The 19,662-nt window shown below is 51.4% G+C and overlaps 1 protein-coding gene across 4 annotated transcripts in view; it reads left to right on the top strand.

Annotated features, from left to right (window-relative positions):
- The first annotated feature begins 4,387 nt into the window (after positions 1–4,387).
- C13H1orf198 (chromosome 13 C1orf198 homolog) overlaps positions 4,388–19,662 on the top strand; it is a 34,950-nt gene continuing 19,675 nt past the window's right edge. For 2 of the 4 annotated variants that reach the window (XR_007909678.3, XM_008268268.5), the window contains exons 1-2: positions 4,388–4,777; positions 19,069–19,119. Coding sequence is in view for 2 of the 4 variants with exons in the window: in XM_008268268.5 (XP_008266490.4) it covers positions 4,436–4,777; positions 19,069–19,119 (393 nt within the window). In the remaining 2 variants the exon portion in view is untranslated. Of the gene's footprint in view, positions 4,778–5,824; positions 5,888–19,068; positions 19,120–19,662 lie in introns of those variants that run through there. The other 2 variants (XM_070055521.2, XM_070055522.2) reach the window with 2 other exon arrangements.

Here is a 19,662-nt window from a genome sequence, read left to right as displayed (position 1 = left end):
TATCAATGAGTCAACAGGAATAACCCTGTTCTCACATCCTTTTTTTAAAAAAAAGATTTATTTGTTTGAAAGGCAAAATTACAGAGCAAGAGAGAGAGTGACACACACACAGAGAGAGAGAGAGAGAGAGAGGAGAGATCCATTTTCCATCCACTGGTTCACTCTCTGAATGGACACAACAGCTGGGGCTGGGCCAGGCCGAAGCCAGGAGCCTGGAACTCCATTAGGGTCTCCCACACCAGCAGCAGAGACCTAAGCATTTGGACCATCATGTGCTATCTCCCAGGCCCATTAGCAGGGAGCTGGATGGGAAGTGGAGCAGCTGGTACTTGAGCTGGTACCCAGTGGGATGATGGCACTGTAGGCGGTGGCTTTACCTGCCTGCACCACAGCCATAGGCCCCCTCACCAGCCTTTCATCTCCCCCCACAGTGCTTAACATAAAGTAGCAAATGCCTCAGTGAAACGCTCGTGAACACAGGAGCGCTGTTGGCACCAATGGCAAGGTTTGAAGACATTTCCATCCGACAGGGGCCATGCACATCTCTTCATTTTGTGAACGGAGCCTGCTGGCTCGCTCTTTCACCTCCAAAGACCAGGTAGGCTGCCTCTGTCCAAGTTCCTGTTTCAGAAGATGCGGTTAGGAGTGACCGTGTCCCCTAAATTCCCATGTTGAAACCCACACCCCAAGGTGTTGGTAGAAGGAGGTGAGGTCTAGGGAGGTGGTTAGGACTAGATGCGGTCTTGAGCGTGGAGGCTCAGGAATGGGATTAACGCCTTGTAGGAGTCACGAGAGAAGTGCTGGCACTATGATGCAGTAGGTTAAGCATTCGCCTGCAGCACCAGCGTCCCAAATGTGTGCAGTTCAAGTCCCAGCTGCTCTACTCCTGATCCAACTCTCTGCTGATGGCTTGGGAAAGCAGTGAAACATGGTCCAAGTCCTCAGGCCCCTGCACCCATGTGGGAGACCTGGAAGAAGCTTCTGGCTCCTGGCTTTGGATTAGCCCAGCTCCAGCGGTTGCAGCCATCTAGGGAGTGAACCAGTGGAGGGAAGACCTTTCTGGCTCTCCTTCTGTCTGTAACTCCACCTGTCAAATAAATAAATATTAAAAAAAAAAAAAAACCTCTCAATCTCTGTCTCTCCCTTTCTCCCTGCAACTCTGGCTTTCAAATAAAATAAATAAATCTTTTTTTAAGAACATAAAGTATGAGAGAGCTGGCTTCATTTCCGTTCTTTCTCCCTGGTGAAGATACAACAGGAAGCCCACAGCCTGCAGTCCACAAGAGGGCCTCACAGGACCTGACCATGCTGGTTGGACTTCCAGAACTGTGAGAAATAAAAGTGTGCTATTTAATTCACCCAGTCTATGGCACTTTGTTAGAGCAACCCAAAGAGGCTAAGACAGGTGCTTAGCACTAAAGGCATCCCCTATCCTTTTACTTTACATCTTGGTCATTTGGGCTGCTATAACAAAATGTAACAAACTGGGGGACTTATAAATAACAGGACTTTATTTCTTATAGTTCTGGAGGCTGCAAAGTCCAAGATCAAGGCCCAGTAGACTGGGTATCTGATGAAGGCTTTTTGTCTGACTCATAGATGGTAACTCTTTGCTATATCCTGTTGTGATAGAAGAGGCAAATAAGGTTCCTTGGGCCTTTTTAAATTTGAAATGCAGAGAGACAGGGGCTGGTGCCGTGGCGCAGTAGGTTAATCCTCCACTTGTGGCGCCAGCATCCCATATGGGTGTCGGTTCTGGTCCCAGCTGCTCCTCTTCCAGTCCAGCTCTCTGCTATGGCCTGAGAAAGTGGTGGAGGATGGCCCAAGTGCTTGGGCCCCTGCACCCATGTGGGAGACCAGGAAGAAGCTCCTGGCTCCTGGTTTTGGATTGGTGCAGCTCCAACCGTTACAGCCATTTGGGGAGTGAACCAACGGACGGAAGACCTTTCTCTCTGTTTCTCCCTCTCATTGTCTAACTCTGCCTCTCAAATAAATAAATAAATCTTAAAAAAAAAAAAAAGAGAGAGAGAGATGCAGAGAGACAAACAGCTCCCATTTACTAGCTCATTCCTCATATGCCAACAACAGCCAGGCTGAGTCAGGCTGATGGCAGGAGCTGGGAACTCAATTTGAGTCTCCCACATGGGTGCCTCTGAGCACCTCTCTCTCCAAGTATCTGAGCCATTACATGCTGCCTCCCATGGTGTGAGTTAGAAGAAAACTAGAATAGGGTACAGAGCTGGGACCCAAACCCAGACATTCTGATATGGGTTGGGGTGTCCCAATGAGTGCTCCACTACTACCAAATGACCTTCTTTCATAGGCCTTGTGAAAGCCCTACCTCCTCATGCCACCACTTGAGTATTCAACATAGGGATTTTGAGGGGACACAGCACCTTCTTACATATTTGGAGTTTGGCTATTTTTATCCCCCCCCTCCCAGGATGCAGTTAGATGGACATAGATACATATGTAAAACGTTCCTAATTCCAGCCAAGTCAAAGCCATTCAATTCCGTTGCATCCATTCTGATATCTGGAAGAATGTTTCTTTCAGTTACCTTTGTCCACATCGTGAGCTTTACACACTTTGGCCAGTGTCCTCACATTGTCTCACACGTAACATGATTTTGAAAACTTCTCCGGCAGTATATTTGATCCAAACATTTAGTAGGGTTGTCCTTTTATGAAAGCAACATTTATATTTGAAACTGCTGTGAAAACAGCATGGGGCCAAGTTTCTAATGCCACAGAACCCTTCCCATGTGGATTTCAAAGCAAGCTCTGATATGTTAATTAAACTTCAGGAACACATCTTTTAAAATCTCAAGAATACACCTTTAAAAATCAACCACAGCGAATAAGGATAAAAAATTTGAGCCAGCTTTGTGATACAGTGGGTTAAGCCACTGCTGGTGACATCAACATCCACATTGGAGTCCTGGCTGTTCCTCTTCTGATCCGGCTCCCTGTTAATGCACCTGGGAAAGCAGCAGAGGAAGACAGCCCAAGTCCTTGGGTTGCTGCTGCCCATACGGGAGAGCTGGGCGGCATTCCAGGCTCCTGGCTTTAGCCTGGCTCAGCCCCGGATGTTGCAGTCATTTTTGGAGTGAACCAGAGGATGGAAGATTCTGTCTCTTTCTGTGTGCTACTCTGCCTTTCAAATAAATAAAGTAAATCTTTTTAACAAAAGAAAGAAATCAGTGGGATTCAGGTTAGTGTACTGAGTCTATATAGCAGTGATTAAATACAGAATAATATACTCCCCCCCCCCAAAAAAAAACCCTCTTCTGAAGTTTGTGGCTTCATAAGTAAGCAACGCCCCCCTCCACCCCAGTCAATTATCGCACTGGGTGGGCATGGGGCTCTGCTGTCCCCACAGCTTCAATATAGCATGCTGGAAGCACTGATGAGAGTAGTATATTTTATTGCAGAGCCAGCCATATTCATGACATTCCAAGAACATTCTGGGGACTTCTGAGTCGGTCACCTCACATTTAAAATAGAAATTTAAGAGTTATTTCTATGTTGGTGTTTAGAAATTATCCAAATGCTACCTCAGGGGCAAAGACCCCAAGTAACACACAGCGGAATGCTGTAAGGGAAACCACTCAGTTCTCACCTGACGCTCGTGTTCCCGTCATACTGCAGTCTGCCAGGCTGTCAGGTGGGCGGTTCACAATGACAGACCCCGGCCCGGCCGTGCACATGCTGCCCCTCAGCCCGACCGCACTTCAGGCTACAAGCATCCGAGCTGTCCGGAATTCCTGTGATTTCTGAGATTCCAAAGTCAGTCTTGCCCTTTCAGTGCTAGCATCCGAGAAAGCCCAGGCCACGCGGCGGGCTCGGCGAGCCCTCCTCCGGTGCAGCGGCAAAACTGCGCACAGGTGCGCCCCACCTGCGGTGCCCAACTCCTCCCCGTGGCACTGCCTGTACGCTCCCGGCCCTGGCGCGGGGGCGGCAATTGGTGCACCCTGAGCGCTTTACGCCTGACCCTGGTCCGGTCTCCCCTGCTCGTCCCGTGGCCACCCGGCGGCCTGTGCCTACTGCGCCAGCCCGGTGCACCTGCACGGCTCGACGAAGACGGGTCACTCGGAAAGCGATGGAAAAGCAGGGAGGCCAGGAGACAGGCAGCGGGCACTCGTCCCGCAGGCTTTTCTTAGGCACACTGGAGGAACAAAAAAGTTTCCTTTGTCAAGCACACTGACCACGTGGCGCCGGGGCTCTCACCACGGCAAACTGCCCGTACAGCCTGGGCGCACTCGGGCACGCGCCAGCCCCTGCCGGAGCCGGCCGGCCCGAGGAGGGCGGGGTCCCCGGGCCGGGGGCGGGGCGCGCCCGGCTTCGGGGCGGGGTCCCAGCGGCCAGGAGCCGGGCCGGGGGCGGTGCTGCGGCGGCGGGGCGGGGCGCCGAGGGGAGCGGCGGGCAGGCCGGGCATGGCGTCCATGGCGGCGGCGATCGCGGCCTCGCGCTCGGCGGTCATGAGCGGGAACCGGCCTCTGGACGACAGGGAGCGGAAGCGCTTCACCTACTTCTCGTCGCTGAGCCCCATGGCCAGGAAGATCATGCAGGACAAGGAGAAGATCCGCGAGAAGTACGGGCCCGAGTGGGCGCGGCTGCCGCCCGCGCAGCAGGACGAGATCATCGACCGGTGCCTGGTGGGGCCGCGCGCCCCGGCGCCCCGAGGCTCCGGGGACCCCGCGGACGACGAGGACCTCGTGCGCTTCCCCGGCCTGCGCGGGCCCACAGGCCAGAAGGTGGTGCGCTTCGGCGATGAGGTACGTGCGGGCCGGGCCGGGCCCTCCGCCCCTCGCTGCGCCCCCCAGTCCGGCGGGCACCTGCCCGCGAGTGGCCGCCCCAAGCCGGGCACCGAGTGGTCGAGGCTGAGCGTGAAAAGGCCGGAATGCGAGGGGCGTTCCCGAGCCGGAGGTCGGGGGAGGGGGCGCTCCGGCGGGGACTTTGTTAAGGAACCTCCAAGCGGAGGGTCTTTGAAGACCCTCCGTCTAGGCCTGCTCTAACCGGGCCGCACCGGTCCGGGGAGTTCTCCCCCAGCTAGAGGCATCCGCTCCTAAACAGGGCAGACGCAAGTGGAAATGGCAAGAAATTTTGAACCCGACAAGCCTGGTTCTAACCAACTCTGCCACTTGGTAGCTGGATGGCGGCGGCTGAGTTAACCTCCCTGAGCGCCTCAGTGTTCTCCGTGTAAAAACGGGGGTTGGGATTCCCGCCCCTGCCTGCCCGGGAAATCACTTGGCACATAAAATACGAGTGTTAGTATCTGTGATGCGCCGAATGGGGCAAAGGGAATTGCCAAACGGGATAACTAGGAGGAGGAGGAGGCTTTAGCCCTAAGATGTTTTTTGAGTGAGCACGGAGCGAGCTCTGAGGGGGGGTGGGGGGCGGATCTGAGCATGGTGACCCCATTTTTCTACCAGAAAACCGAGGAGGAAGGAGAGGTTTGAATGAGCTTCAGCAAGCCTTGGCTATCTGTGGGGTCACGTCTAGGTCTCGGATCTGACCTTGGAGCCCGGACGTCTAGCGTGGCAGTCAAAGAAACAAAAAGCGCATGGGGAACCAGTGGGGTGCCGGCTCTCAGTCGCAAAGGCCTGTGTACTCTGAGTTGTTCAGAAACTTGGCCTTCCTTCCCTGGAAATTCACTTAACCAGCACTTGCTTCGTGGCATGGGACTGTGCGCTGTGGTTGCCCCTTCAAACTCAACTTTTGCCACGAGGGACCGTGGAAGGGAGCAGAAAGTGTAAAATGAAATCCACTCTCGGTGAAGGCTGGGCGGCTGGAGGGAGGAGCCAGTGGAGTTTTGCCGAAGAAGTTGTGGACTGTGGAAGGAATTCAAGTTAAGAATGAGGTTCGGATCCGATGTGCAGGCGTGGGTATGCGGAGGCGTTTATTAATACAGAATGTTTGTGGCTGAATGTGAGGGAAGTGTGAAAGGACAGAGCTATGCTGCCAACATTGCCTGATTTTGATGGAATTAAGAGAAAAATTCTCCACTGGACTCTAAACTCTGAGGGCTTTGCCAGGAAAAACAAGGGTGTGGTGGTGAGCTGGGGAGATGAAAATATAGGTTTTGAAATGTATTCCTAGAGTGGAAGCATTTTCAGGGCAAAAATACCCAGGTCCATAGAGACACGTCTGCAGTGTTTGTGCTCAGATGTAGGTGATGAAAAAGCCGGCAGCGCCTCTTTGGAAGAGTCTTGCGTAGATAAACCCGAGAGGACGTTAAATCTAAGTTCCCGGAAATGTTGGGGTGACTCTCTGTCCCCCCAGTTTGGTGTCCACCGAAGAACATCCGCGTGTCTGCTCTACTGTGTTAGAGTCCAGGATTACTGAAAGGCAAAGATGTGGCTCAGTTAATTTTTCACTCTCATTCTTTATCTGGTGCCAGACTGAGCTGTTTCTGAATTTGTGAGGCCAACGCGATTTACAGGCCAATGGAACCCTGCGCTGTTGTACTTCCTTTCGCACACACCAGCTCTGTTCACAGTTGAATCCTCACTTCCCAGTATGGGCTGAGAGTAGGGTCTGGGATGCTTCTGCCCAACCCCAGCACAGGTGGCGGAGGGGGAGCGGTGCCTGGGAAGGTTGCCCAGTGTGCATTTTGCCTGCAGTGGCTCTGTGGTTTACTCACACTAGAGAGCTTAAGTGCCCCAGGACCAGGCAAGAGCCTGAAGCCTGAGTGGAGTTCATGGTCTCATTGTTGGCTCCAAGAGGTCTTTTACGGAGCAGGGCTGGCTCCTGGGCAGGGATGATGGATTAGGATAGTAGGTGGTGATGAAGTGACAATGAGGCTGCTAGACAGACTGGCCCAGATAGGTGGCCCCAGGTTGGTCCGAAAGAACCCTAAACTACACAAAATAGAACACTCATCCTTCTCACCTGATCTGCCTTCTGCCGCGGCCCCAGAGGCCTCCACTGCCCTTTGGTTAACCCTGACCAGCAACAGGACAGTGTTTTCTTTGACTAGGTCTCCCCCATTGCCAGTAACATTTCTGTAGCCTGTGTAGCAACATTGTAAGTCCGAGCATGCAAATACAGCCTCCAAATGTGGTGACCATCATCTTGTTTTTCGTGTGTTGCAGGAACAAATAGAAGCTTGATTATAGGAGGGGGATATAGATCCTAGCGGGCACGGGTGTGGCCAGGGGCTCAGTTCACACAGCCAGGTTGCCTATGTGTAGAGCAGGTGCAGCAGTGTGGCATCTGTCTGTGTTTACCCTGGCTCTCTGCGAGGTGGGAAGACCTTAAGGGCTTAATGTGGGCCTCCGCTGATAAGGATGTTGCTGTCTTTGAGTATTGAAACCGTGAAGAGACCCATCTGTTTTTCTGCCATTTCCTTGGCAATCAATTGAGCAAATACTTTTCACAGCCTGTTATGTTAGAAATGAGAGACTTTCTAGCTCAGGGTGCTTAGTACCCCCCCCCCCCCATCTTTACCACCTCCTTTAAAAGTCCTCTCAGGGGCAGCTGTTTTACATAATGGTTAAGACTCTGGGATGTGGCTGGCGCCGCAGCTCACTAGGCTAATCCTCCGCCTTGCGGCGCCAGCACACCGGGTTCTAGTCCCGGTCAGGGCGCCGGATTCTGTCCCGGTTGCTCCTCTTCCAGGCCAGCTCTCTGCTGTGGCCAGGGAGTGCAGTGGAGGATGGCCTAAGTGCTTGGGCCCTGCACCCCATGGGAGACCAGGAGAAGTACCTGGCTCCTGCCATCGGATCAGCAAAGGAAGACCTTTCTCTCTCTCTCTCTCTCACTGTCCACTCTGCCTGTCAAAAAAACAAAAACAAAACAAAACAAAAAAACAAAGACTCTGGGATGCCCACATCCCGTAGTGGAGTGCCTAGGGTTGAGGCCCAGCTCTGCTTCCAATCTAGCTTCCTGCTAATAAGCACCCTGGGAAGCAGCAGGTGGTAGGTCAGGTCGTTGGCCTGCCACCCACATGGGAGATGGATGGAGTTCCTAGCTCCTGGCTTCAGACTGGCCCAGCCCTGGCTTGTTGCAGTCATCTGGGGAGTAGACCAGAGAGAGAGAGATCTCTCCCTGTCACTATCTCTTGGTTTCTGTTTGCCTTTCAAGTAAAAATAAAATTTCTTCCATAAGAACACATGACTGAACATGTACAGAAATATAGTTTCAACTAAGGCCACTAGCCTTTTTCCACCCTTTCCCCATTGTCACCCCAAGTCCCTTCTGCATAAAGAATGTGGAGCAGCAGCTGTAGCAATGCTTGGCCCTCAGCAACTTGAGAGGAGTCCTGAGGCCCGGGTTCTAGTCCAGGCCATGCCAGCAGCAAGGTGCTACCCCTCTTAAGGAGTGGCTTCTCCTCTGTGAAGTTAATGGCGTCTCTCCTCTGGCAGAGCAGGCAGACGTGGTGGGCAGGTGTGCCCCATGAGTCAAATATTAAGACAGATTTGCAAATGGATGCTTTTAGCAGTTTGACTTATGCCAGGCTTCTTGTTTGCTGTGTTCTTCCTACAGCTGCGAGGTTCTGGGAATGGCTCACTTTGGGAGTTGAAGGGCTTTTGGTTTATGAGGATTTAGAGATCAGCCTGTTTATGCTTCTGCTGTTTCCTGTTTTATCAGATAGAAGGGGAAAAACCCTGAATTTTTAGGAACATGTCACCCGCTGCTCCGCGGGTCACCCTCAGTTCCCTTGCTACCGATATAGGAGGGTCCAAAACACTGATGAGAGTTCCGGGGTTCCTTGCTCTGCATCACATTCTCGGCTGCAAATTGGCCTTGAGCAGATGCGGGGGGGGGGGGGTGGGACGCCTGCAGCCAGTGCCTCTCCTTTACCTGGACCTACTTGCCTCTTCTGCTTCTCCTTTCGGTAGGCGGAGCCAGGCAGAAATGGTTTTTCCATTTGTCAGCCCTCAGGACCCTGATCTGGATTTTGCATCCTGTAGAATATGGAATTTTTTTTTTTTACAAAAAGATTTATTTATTTCAAAGTCAGAGTTACAGAGAGAGAGTGTACAATTTTCCATCTGCTGGTTCATTCCCCAAATAGCTGTAACAGCCAGGGCTGGATCAGGCCAAAGCCAGGAGCCAGGAGCTGCTTCTGGGTCTCCCACTGGGTGCAGGGACCTATCTTCTGCTTTCTCAGACCATTAACAGGGAGCTGGATGGGAAGTGGAGCAGCTAGGACACAAACCTGCACCCATTTGGGATGCTGGCCTTGCAAGTGGTGGCTTTACCTGTTATGCCACAACCTGGCCTCGGAATATGAGCTTTTAAGACACTGGCCAGCCCCAGAATATGGGCTTTTAAGACACTGGAGCCAGACAACTCTGCCCCCTCTTCAGCAGCTTAGCATGACCAGCTGCTGTGAGAATGTCCCTTCTGTGCCTGCGTTCCTCTCTGTCCTACAGAAATCTGCATCTGCAGACTTGCTAGCTGCTCTCTTACTCCTCCCAGCCTTAACCCCTGTTTCTTCTTAATCTTTGTTTGCTTGTTTATTTTCATCTACTTGAAACAGGCAGAGTGACAGAAAGCGCGAGAGAGGAGATTGATCTTCCATGTGCTGGTTCACTCCCCATAGCCAGGGCTGGGTCAGGCCAAAACCTGGGAGCCTGGAACTCCATTGAGGTGGCAGAAGCCTAAGCCCTTGAGCCATCTTTGCTGCTTCTCCGGGTGCATTAGCAGGGAGCTAGATCTGAAGCAGGGTAGCTGGGACTCAAACTGGAAATCCAATATGGGATATAGGCACAAGCTGTGGCTTAACCTGCTGTGCCACACGCCTGTGCCCTTAACCCCCTTTTCAGAGGCTGACTCTTGGCCTTCCTGATGCCCAGACACCTGGCCTCTTCAGGCCTGCTGTTGTTCCCTACCCCTTACAGTGAGGGGCTCAGCAAGCTTTGCTGAGCTGCCCCATGCACACTGGGACATCAGGGCTGCTTTTTGGTAAAGACCTGGTCTCACCCCTCCCTCCTTCAGGTCAAGGCTCCTGCAGGCCTGGGTGCTGGTCAGCCTGTGTTTGTTTTTAAAAATAAACTAATTTTTATGATAGTTATGTGGGTGCAATACTGTTCAAAGTTTCGAGCAACATTGAAAAGCACCAGGTGCAGCCCTGCAGAATCCTTCTCTCTGTTAGGTTTGAGTTTGGCTGGCTGTGTGGCTTCTTGGTGCAGGACCAGAGACACTTGAGGTCCCCTTATCCCCTTTCACAGTAGCCCTGTGGCCTCTTCCTTTTTCAGCCTTTGGTTAAACAAACAAAACTGAGGGGGTGGGGTTGCTATGTGGAGAGGGGGTAGTCGGAGAGGAATTTGGGATCTGTTTTCTCCGAATTTTGAGCTTGTCTTCTAAGGAAGCAGGAGTGTGTGAATGTCTGCCATATCTGTGTGGATTTCAGAGGTGACAGGTTGAATATGGCTTTCTTGTTCCTTCACCCGTGGCTCTGGGCTCAGGTGCCAGGAGGGACTTGAACAACCTGTGCTCCAAATCCAGTCCCACAGGCTGCAAGACAAAGGCTGCTGGGCCTGTCCAGCCAGCTTCGCCTTTCAGCTTGATGGTTCTAGGCCCAAGCTGCACCTGGCACGGTGCCCTGGGAGCCAAGGCAGTGATAGACCTCCCTCCCCAGGCGCCTTTGCCTGCTGGCTTCTATGAGAGAGTGAAGTGGCCTTGTGGCAGCCAGGGAACAAGTTTGGCAAAGCAATGAAATGACTTACTCTCTGTCATGCAGGAAAGAGGGTGGTTAGGGCTTGGCAGATTCAGAGCTATTTCTCATGGACAGGAGTCTCTTTGACACCTTAAGCAAGAGATTCCCATAGAACCAGGAAAATACCATTCCTCCCAAATAAATAACAAATGAGAGAACATAGGCTAGACCCATCTGTTGTTGCCACTCCTTTTCTGTTCATTTCCTTAACATTCCCTCCACCTGCTGCGTCCCCGTTCCCGCTCATCACATCAGCACTGCTTTTGTTTCTGCTGGGATCTCTTCAGGCCTGAGGTTTGGAATTTGTATTCGTGGTAGATATGCCCAGTCGTTAAATCCTAGCTACTTTTTGATTTGGGAACTGTAGGTTTGCATTTCCAGTTATGGAAAACACCTTATCTCAGCAGAGTTAAATATATTACAAGTCAAAGGGGAAAGCATCCGATCCTAAGTATAATAAATAATAGCTGCTAAGAGGAAGCAGTTGGTAAAAAAAGTGCATACTTGTATCATTCTGCCTCACACCCCCCACCTTTTCCAAATAGACTTGGTGTTTTGAGCAGTTTTAGGTTCACAGCAAAATTGAGTGGCGAGAGAATTCCCATATACCCCTGCCCACCCCCCCACACATGCATGGGGTTAGGGGGTGTCCCCCTTCCCCATTATCAGCATCCCCCACAGAGTGACACATTTGTTGCAGTTCTTGCACCTAGGCTGACTCCCACCCCCACAAAGTCCATGGTTTAATTTAGGGTTCACTCTCAGTAGTGTCGCTGCTGTGGGTCTTGGTTAATGGATAATGACACGGGCCCACCATTAGAATGCCCTACAGAACAGTTTAATTGCCCTAAAAATTCTCTGTGTCCTGCCTGTTCATCTGTTACCCCACCCTGGCAATCACTGGTCTTTTTTCTGGCTCCATAGCTTTATCTTTTCCAGAGTATCACAGCGTTGGGATCCTAGAGCCCGTGGCCTTTGTTGGCTGACTTCCTTCGCTTAGTGATATGTGTTTAAGTCTCCCTGACCTCCTTTCTTGGCTTGATAGGTCATTTCTTAGCACTGAGTGACACTGAATGGTCTGGATGGACCGCGTTTATGTATCCATTCACCTACTGAGAGCACCTTGGTTGCTTCCAAGTTTGGGCAATTGGGAATTAAGCTGCTGTGTACATCTGTGTGCTGGCTTTTGTGGGGACCGAAGTTTCAAGTACCAAAAAGCATGATTGGCTCCCTCCATTTTTTTTTTTTATTTGACAAGTAGAGTTACAGACAGTGAGAGAGAGAGACAGAGAGACAGAGAGAAAGGTCTTCCATCCAATGGTTCACCACCCAAATGGTCGCAACAGCCGGAGCTACGCCGATCCGAAGCCAGGAGCCAGGTGCTTCCTCCTGGTCTCCCATGCGGTGCAGGGGCCCAAGCACTTGGGCCATCCTCCACTGCCCTCCCGGGCCACAGCAGAGAGCTAGACTGGAAGAGGAGCAACCGGGACTAGAACCCAGTGCCCATATGGGATGACGGTGCCGCAGGTGGAGGATTAACCAAGTGAGCCACGGCGCCGGCCCTTCCTCCCTCCTATTTTTAATACAGAGAAGTAAATATAGTATGACCCCTGTGGAATTTGTGAATGGGGCTGTGCGCTGTCCTCAGTTGATTAACATGTCCTTGGTGCTGTGTTGTCACTTGGTATTGAAGCCTTACAGTTGACTCAGTGGGCTGACTCTTGCATCTTTGAGGTATAGGCACACACTAGATAGCTCAGCCAGGAGCACCCTGGAGGTACCAGGAGCCCCAGGCCACCTGACATCACCAGAGGGTGACAAAGGCATGAACATAAGGGACTTTCTGTCTCTTTCTCCCAGACTCTTGTTTGAGCCCTGTTTCTCTCACTAACAGCATTTCTGTTTAACTTTCTTACTTTAAAGCCAAGATGCTATAGTTTATCAGCCAGAAACTCTCCTAACGTATGGACTTTAGGAGTGCAGTGACAATGGATATTTCTAGCGAGCACATTGCAAGTTTCCAGGTTCCTAATGCTGCTGCAGAATCTCCCAAGCAAAATAAAATCTACTTCTGGAGAATTTTAATAGCTAGGATTTTCACTTTTAGAAATAGCACTCCAGGCAGGAAGTGATGTTTAACAAACTACACCCATATTCTGCCTTCACCAGATAGAATGTTTACTGTTTGTAGTAACACAGTTACTGTACTTGGGAAACATTGTTATCGAAAATGCCATTGCCGTGGTTTTGTATATAATCTTTGAATGCCCACAGGGACAAATGAAACTCATTTTGGTGGAGCCCTGTAGCACGGTAGCAGGTATTGATTGCTATATAGATACACAAAGCCATGATGGGATGGGTAAGACCTGGCCCAGGGAACTGTGTGCCCCCCAGGGGAACAACCTGAAGCCCGATGGGTTTGTGAGGAGTTGGAGTTGGGAAGGCTGAAAGCCGCCCCTCACCTTTGCACAGGTGTGATCTGTGCAGAGCTGGGCACACAGGTGTGATCTCGAGTACTGGGAGCAAACCAGACTGAATGGCCTCGTGTTCCCATTGTGAGGGGGGCACTTGGGGTCCCGCAGGTGCCTGAAAGTAACGAGCAAGAGAAGCTGGCTGCCCGGTGAGTTGGCTGTCTTAGAAAGGCTCATCTAGGAAGGTTTTATTTTGTTTGGCACGCACAGATTCTGCCTACAAAAACAGCAGCCTGTTTCTGCTTTACAGCCAGACTGGGAACCACAAGGCAGGGGCCTCTCTCACAGTCTTGGAGTCTGATGTTTGTGAACCCAGGCAGGACTAGTGAGGACCCAAGAAGAGGTGCTTCCCTTAGGTTGCTGTGATAAGTGTCTACCTGCTGGTTGCCAGCAGCCAGCTTTGGGCAGCCAAGGAAAGCCCCAAGGGTCCCCAGCCTAGCCCCTTTGTTGGAGCAGCTTGGGTGCACCTAAGGGACCCCCACTCAAGACAGCTGCCCATGGGTACTGTCCTTTCTATTAGCTGGAAACCCAAAAATGCACTGTTCTCAAAATTAGAAAGAAAGGTTTCAGGGAATAAATGCCGATTAGTCTTCATCAATTTTGTCTGGAAGGAATGTGAACAGTTATCAAATTCCACAAGGTTTGAATGGAATCATGCAGTGTTTGTCCTTATGCTTGGCTCGTGTCACTTAGCATCAGGTCTTCAGGATTCATCCCTGTTGTGATGGCATGCATCGCAGGTTTTTTTTTTTTTTTTAAAGATTTATTTTATTTATTTGAAAGACAGAATTACAGAGATAGGTAGAGACAGAGAGAAAGGTCTTCCATCCGCTTGTTCACTCCCCAGATGGCTGTAGTGGCTAGAGCTGTGCCGATCCGAAGCCAGGAGCTAGGAGCTTCTTCCAGGTCTCCCACATGGGTGCAGGGGCCCAAGGACTTGGGTCATCTTCTACTGCTTTCCCAGGCCATAGCAGGGAGCTGGATCCGAAGAGGAGCAGCTGGGACTTGAACTGGCAGCCATTTTGGATGCCAGCACTTCAGGCCAGGGCGTTAACCCACTGTGCCACAGCGCTGGCCCTTCACAGTTTTAATTTTAAGACTGAGTATTTTACTGTATGTATATACCTAGGGGTGGAGTGGTTGGGTCAAATGATAATTCTGTGATAATTTTTTGGGGAACCACCATCCATGCTGTTTTCCATAGTGACTATACCATTTTACATTCCTGCCAATGGTGAGCCAGGGTTCTAATTTCTGCACATCCCAGCCAACCCCTGTGATTTTCTGTCTTTGTGACAGTAGCCATGAGTGTGAAGTGCGGCCAGCCCTCTGTGTCTGCAGGTTCTGCATCTGTGGATTCAACCAACCGTGCACTGAAAATATTTGAACAAAATCAATTATACCTGTGCTGAAACATGTACAGACTTTTTTTCTTGTCCTTATTCTCTAAACAATACAGCATAACTATGATTTACATGGCATTTACAGTGTGTTAGGTATTAGTAATCTAGAAATGATTTAAAGTGTCAGGAGGGTGTGTGTAGATTCTGTGCATAAACTGTGCCATTTTATGTGAAGGGCTTGAGCATCTGTGGATTTTGGTGTCTCAGGGTATCCTGAAACAAATCTCTTGCAGACACCCAGGAATGAGTGTGTATTACCTTTGCTTTTAATACACTGTATTTGGTTGGAAGGCTATATAACTTAACTTTTGTTTGAGAGACAGAGAGCTTCCTTCTGCTGGTTCACTTCCCAAATGCCCGCACATCACCAGGACTGGGCCAGCCAAAGCTGGGAGCTCGGAACTCGATCCAAATCTCGCACGTGGGCATCAGGAAGTTGAGCCATCACCACTGCCTCCCAGTGTGTGCATTAGTAGGAAGCTGGAATCAAGAACAGAGCCAGGACTTGAGCCTAGGCACTCAGTATGGGACGTGAGCATCTTAATTAACTTATAGGGTAAATGCCCGCCCCTAATTTCACCTTGGACTCATGGCTGTGTTTAACAGCAGGTTCAAGAAATTCCTAAATAATTCACGGCCAGCCTTCATGAGTGGGTGCGACCCTGCTCATTGCAGGCCACTGGAAGTAAAACTGGCCAGAGCTCACAAAGATCTGCATGTTCTGAGAGCTGTTCTTCACCAAGCTGCAAAGTAGTAAGTGCTGGAGCTTTCGAGCAAGTGTGTATTCCAGTCCTGCGTGCAGAGCGTACGTGCTCTCACTGTTTGGCTCTGTGTTGAGTGAACATTTCCCTGAGAAGGGCGCGTGCTCAGCCTGTGGGCCGTAGAGGAGCAGACGGTTTGTGTGTATGTCCACCCCGGAGTCTTTGGTGCCACCTGGGCACCACAGTCTCCCGAGGTACAGTACTGGCCTCTGAAAATCAGTCACCGAGCACTCTGCGTCCCCTGGCAGTCCCTGGCTTCTCTGCTGCTCCCTCCCTGGCTTTTTCCTGTGGGATCTGGTGACCAGAGGCATCTTTCTGAGCTGACCTCCAGAGAAGAAATCGTTCGCAGAGAGATCTCAGTGTTGCCTCTGGTATGAATGTCTCTTACAAAGAGGAATGTGACTCTGAGGACAATTCTCAGCCAACATGCAGCCCACGCATGTCCTGGGGCATGTAACAGATCTGTCTTGGGGCTTGGACAGCGTCAGATGCTGGGCCCCAGGGAGGTAGGCAGGCAGCCTTCCACGCAATCCCAGAGGAAGCCACAGTTTGGCTGCCTGCTGATAAAGTGTGGGAGTCGAGGGTTGTGAGTGCACGTGGGTGTATGAGTGTATAAGAGCGTGTGGGGGGAGGGGGCTCCTTGCACGTTGCAGTCCTCATGCAGTTTTTGTCCAGCGGCCTGGGGAGCCTGTCCTTGCTGCAAACGCTTTCTGTGGCTGGCGTGTGTGGCCGGTGGCTGACACCAGAGCTCCCATCACATTTTTGTTCGGCATGTTTATTTTTGTTAAGTGCTTTATTATTTTTTATGAGCTCAGAATTACAGAAATCCAAGGAATCTGCCCCTTGACTTGGTTTCTTGCTAGAGCAAACAAAAGGATCTTGACACGGGGAGACATCCCCGTGTGCCCCTCTCTTGGCCTGCACCCCCGTGGAATTTCAGCTCCTGTGGGCTGCAGCCACTGGAGGAGGCCCAGCTCTCACCCAGCTCCAGGCTAAAGCTTTGTTTCTCGGATGCCTGTGCTCAGTCCCCTCCAAAGCCAAAAGCCTTACGATTTTAATCTTTGCAGGTTGCAAAGGGTCTCAAGTTGCATAATTAATATTTAAAGGACAGATTGTATAAGGTGATGGGGGTCCCGCTCTAACACACCCTGCCCCGGGCTGGTGGTCCTGCCCCTGCCTGCTGCCTACCCCATCATTTCCACACATGTCCTCTGTCCACCGAGGCGGCCAGGGGCTGTCGGCTCTGCCTGGGAGGGGCACTTTTGCCAGTTGACGCCTTTCCCTTTCCCTGCAGGCCCATGTCTAGAATAAATGCTGTTTACGTGGGCCTCCTTTATTTTTTCCCATTTGAAAACAAAGCCCTTCTTGTTTGAACTTGGAGCATCCTATGTCTCAGAACCATAGGGACTTCCAGGTCACTTAGCTCAGCAGGCAGCGAGGGACCCCAGGAGCCCCTTGCAGCTCTTCGGCCTCTGGCCCTTGCTCTCTGCTGGGACACGTCTGGTCACCAAGCCTTGGCAACTCACATTCCTCCAGACAGCCACTTCCATTTTTGGAAGGACAGAGTTTGCACTTTGGGAAGTAACTTGGGTTTAACTGCGATTCCACATGGGAAGGCAGTGACCCCATTCCCTCTCGGTTTTCCAGCAGCCCTGAATGACAGGAGAGGATGCCAGCCAGTTCAGGAGTCAGGGGCCCAATCTGATGTTGCTATGTGGGAACGAACACAGTGCATTATTGATGGGGAACTTCTTACAGTGCAGAAGGTGACTATCAGTCAGTACTGTCTGTGTTTGAAAGTGCTCTAATGCAGCGTCCCCCAGTTGCTAGGCCTGCCCCCTCCCTGCCCCCTACTTCTGCAGTTCTTCGTGTTTATGATTAGCCCCTGTGTTAGTTCTGTTGCGTCCTGATGCACATATACAGCGCTTAGTCCTTTTATACACACTTGAGAACATCAAGGCCCAGGTAGCTCCTCTCTGGGGTCCACCCAGCAGATATGAAGTGGTTTGTGCCACCGATGCACCAGTCCCTACAGCCTGGCTGCCAGATGTTTGTCCCCAGTATGGCTGGGCACAGAACTGGCACCGAACGGGGCCAAGAACCCTGAATAACCTGGGCTTGGGGCCACACGCACATTGGTGAGACTTGGAGTGAGGGTTGGGGAGGAAAATCAGCCCTGGGGGGCGGATCTCCTTTATTCACAAACTCTGAGCGCGTGTGGGTGTGGACCCTGTGATTTCCGGTCACTGAGGACAGGGCGGCAGAGGCCCGGCTCTTTTGCGATCCAGGGCTGGCTGCACGTGGGGTATGCTGGGGAGTCATCACACAGTTCATCCCGACCCCTCTCCTTGAGAACAGGCCTTCAGCCGCCCAGACCCTGAAATGCGTTTGTAAGGCACTCCCCCGCCCCACCCCACCCCGCACATCCTGCCCCTGGGCTCTGGTGTGGACCCTCTGTCTCTACAATCATCTTTGAGACTAAGCTGGGGGTGGAGTGGCCTTTCTGAGGGAAACTGAGGGAAGAGGGCCTGTGAGCAGAACTGATTTGCTCTGTGCAGAAGAAGTGCTGTGGTTGGTGTGTGTCCTGTGTTGACAGCGTGGTCTCCATTGTGGCGATGTTAAGAGGCAGTGGGACCTTTAAGAGGTGGGGCCTGGTGAGAAGTCACCTCTCTGGCTCCCTGCCTGGCTGTGTGATGGCTCCCCATAGATGATCCTCCACACCCAAGCAGATGCTGGTGCCATGCCCTTCAACTTCCAGAACTGTGAGATAAACAAACCTCTTTTCTCTATGAACTACCCAGCCTCAGGTATTTCATTCTAGTAATGCTGCGAGGGGGCTGTCCGATCAACTGACTGGGGGCAGGTGCTCCCCTGTGTGGGAGGGGTCCTTTGTGGAAGGATGTACATTACCTGGAGCTTCTTGGAGGGAGGGGTAAGATAGGACTATAATAAATAATATAAATAAATAAAAATATCAGACTCAGTTTAAAATAGCTTATCCCGTGTCCAGCCTGTGTCTTTCTCCCCAGGAGAAGCTAGGTGTGGGTGAGATGTTTGCCAGCATGGGAGTCCCGCTAGGGGGGGGAAGGGGAGGCCAAGGGGAGAGGTGGTTTCCTGGAGGCATTTGTTCAGACCAGAGAACGAAACCTGCGGGACCCAAGGCCGAATTCGCAGTGATTGTCCTGAAGGGCCCTTTCTATAGTGGTCTGCTGGGAGAGGGAAAGGAACAATTTCAGCATTCTCCTTAGAATTAAATTCACGTTTTCTTCATTGATTCTGCTGATCCTTCCAGATCTCTCCCGGCATATGGGAGGCTAAGGGGAGGACTTAGATGTTAGCATCGACCGCAGATTAAAACCTGGCCTCCTTTTTAGAGGTTACCTCATTTCATGTTCACAATGACCCTGCAAGGGCAGTGGGGTTCTCCTTTACAGACGAGGGAACTGGGCTCAAAAAGGCCATGGCTGACCGCTGGTGGGGCTGGGACTTGACCAGGCTGGTCGAGTGCTCTTCCGGTTCTAGGTGGCTTCCCTCTGTGTCTGCCTGGTAGGAGAGAGGAGGCTGGCGGCCTTCATGGGAGGTGAGGAAGAAACCCAAGGGGGTCAACACCCTGCGTTCCAAGCAGCACAACCGGGACTGTTTACAGCTGGGAGTTGGGGTCATTCCTGGGTTTTGGATTCCTCATGGCCCTGGGTAGATGGAGGTTTGCGTGGGGTATGTCTGGGTTTGGCTTTCAGATTAATTCTTGGATTTTTATTTTAGGACATAACTTGGCAAGATGAGCACTCGGCTCCTTTCTCCTGGGAAACAAGGGTAAGTTGGATTAAATTTAGGTTTATTTGTCCTTTTAAAAAGGATCAAGTAGTTATAGGTTCTTTGGCCATTTAATCGACTTAGAAGGCAGTAGTCCCCACTATCAGGCTGTAGGTGAAAAAGGAGAGAGGAATGGGGAGAGAAGGGTGAGGAGTGAGGCAACTGCTACGTGTGGGCTGGTGACGGGCGTGGTGCCACCCCCGTGGTGCCCATGCACGGGGTTCCCAGAGCTCTGCTCAGACCTCTGCCCTCCAGTGCTCTGCACCTTGGTGGGGGTACTCTGTAAGACAAGGTTTTGAGCAAGGGGGAGGTATCTATATCCAGTTTACATACATATGCATGGATTTATCTAATGCAGCCTGACTTGGATCACCAACCCTGGTCCCTGAGTCATTTGGCATTAAAAAATAAAAAAGGATTTTTTTTTTTAATTTATTTGAAAGACAGAGTAACAAAGAGCAGGAGATAGACAGTGAGAGATCTTCCATTTGCTGGTTCACTCCCCAGATGGCTGCAATGGCCAGGGGCTGGGCCAGGCTGAAG

The sequence above is a fragment of the Oryctolagus cuniculus genome, chromosome 13 (assembly GCF_051225735.1).
Source record: "Oryctolagus cuniculus isolate XC-2025 breed Fujian yellow rabbit chromosome 13, ASM5122573v1, whole genome shotgun sequence".
Classification (NCBI taxonomy): Eukaryota; Metazoa; Chordata; class Mammalia; order Lagomorpha; family Leporidae; genus Oryctolagus; species Oryctolagus cuniculus.
Note: the sequence above shows the minus strand (reverse complement) of the source record. Positions and strands in the feature narration are given on the sequence as shown.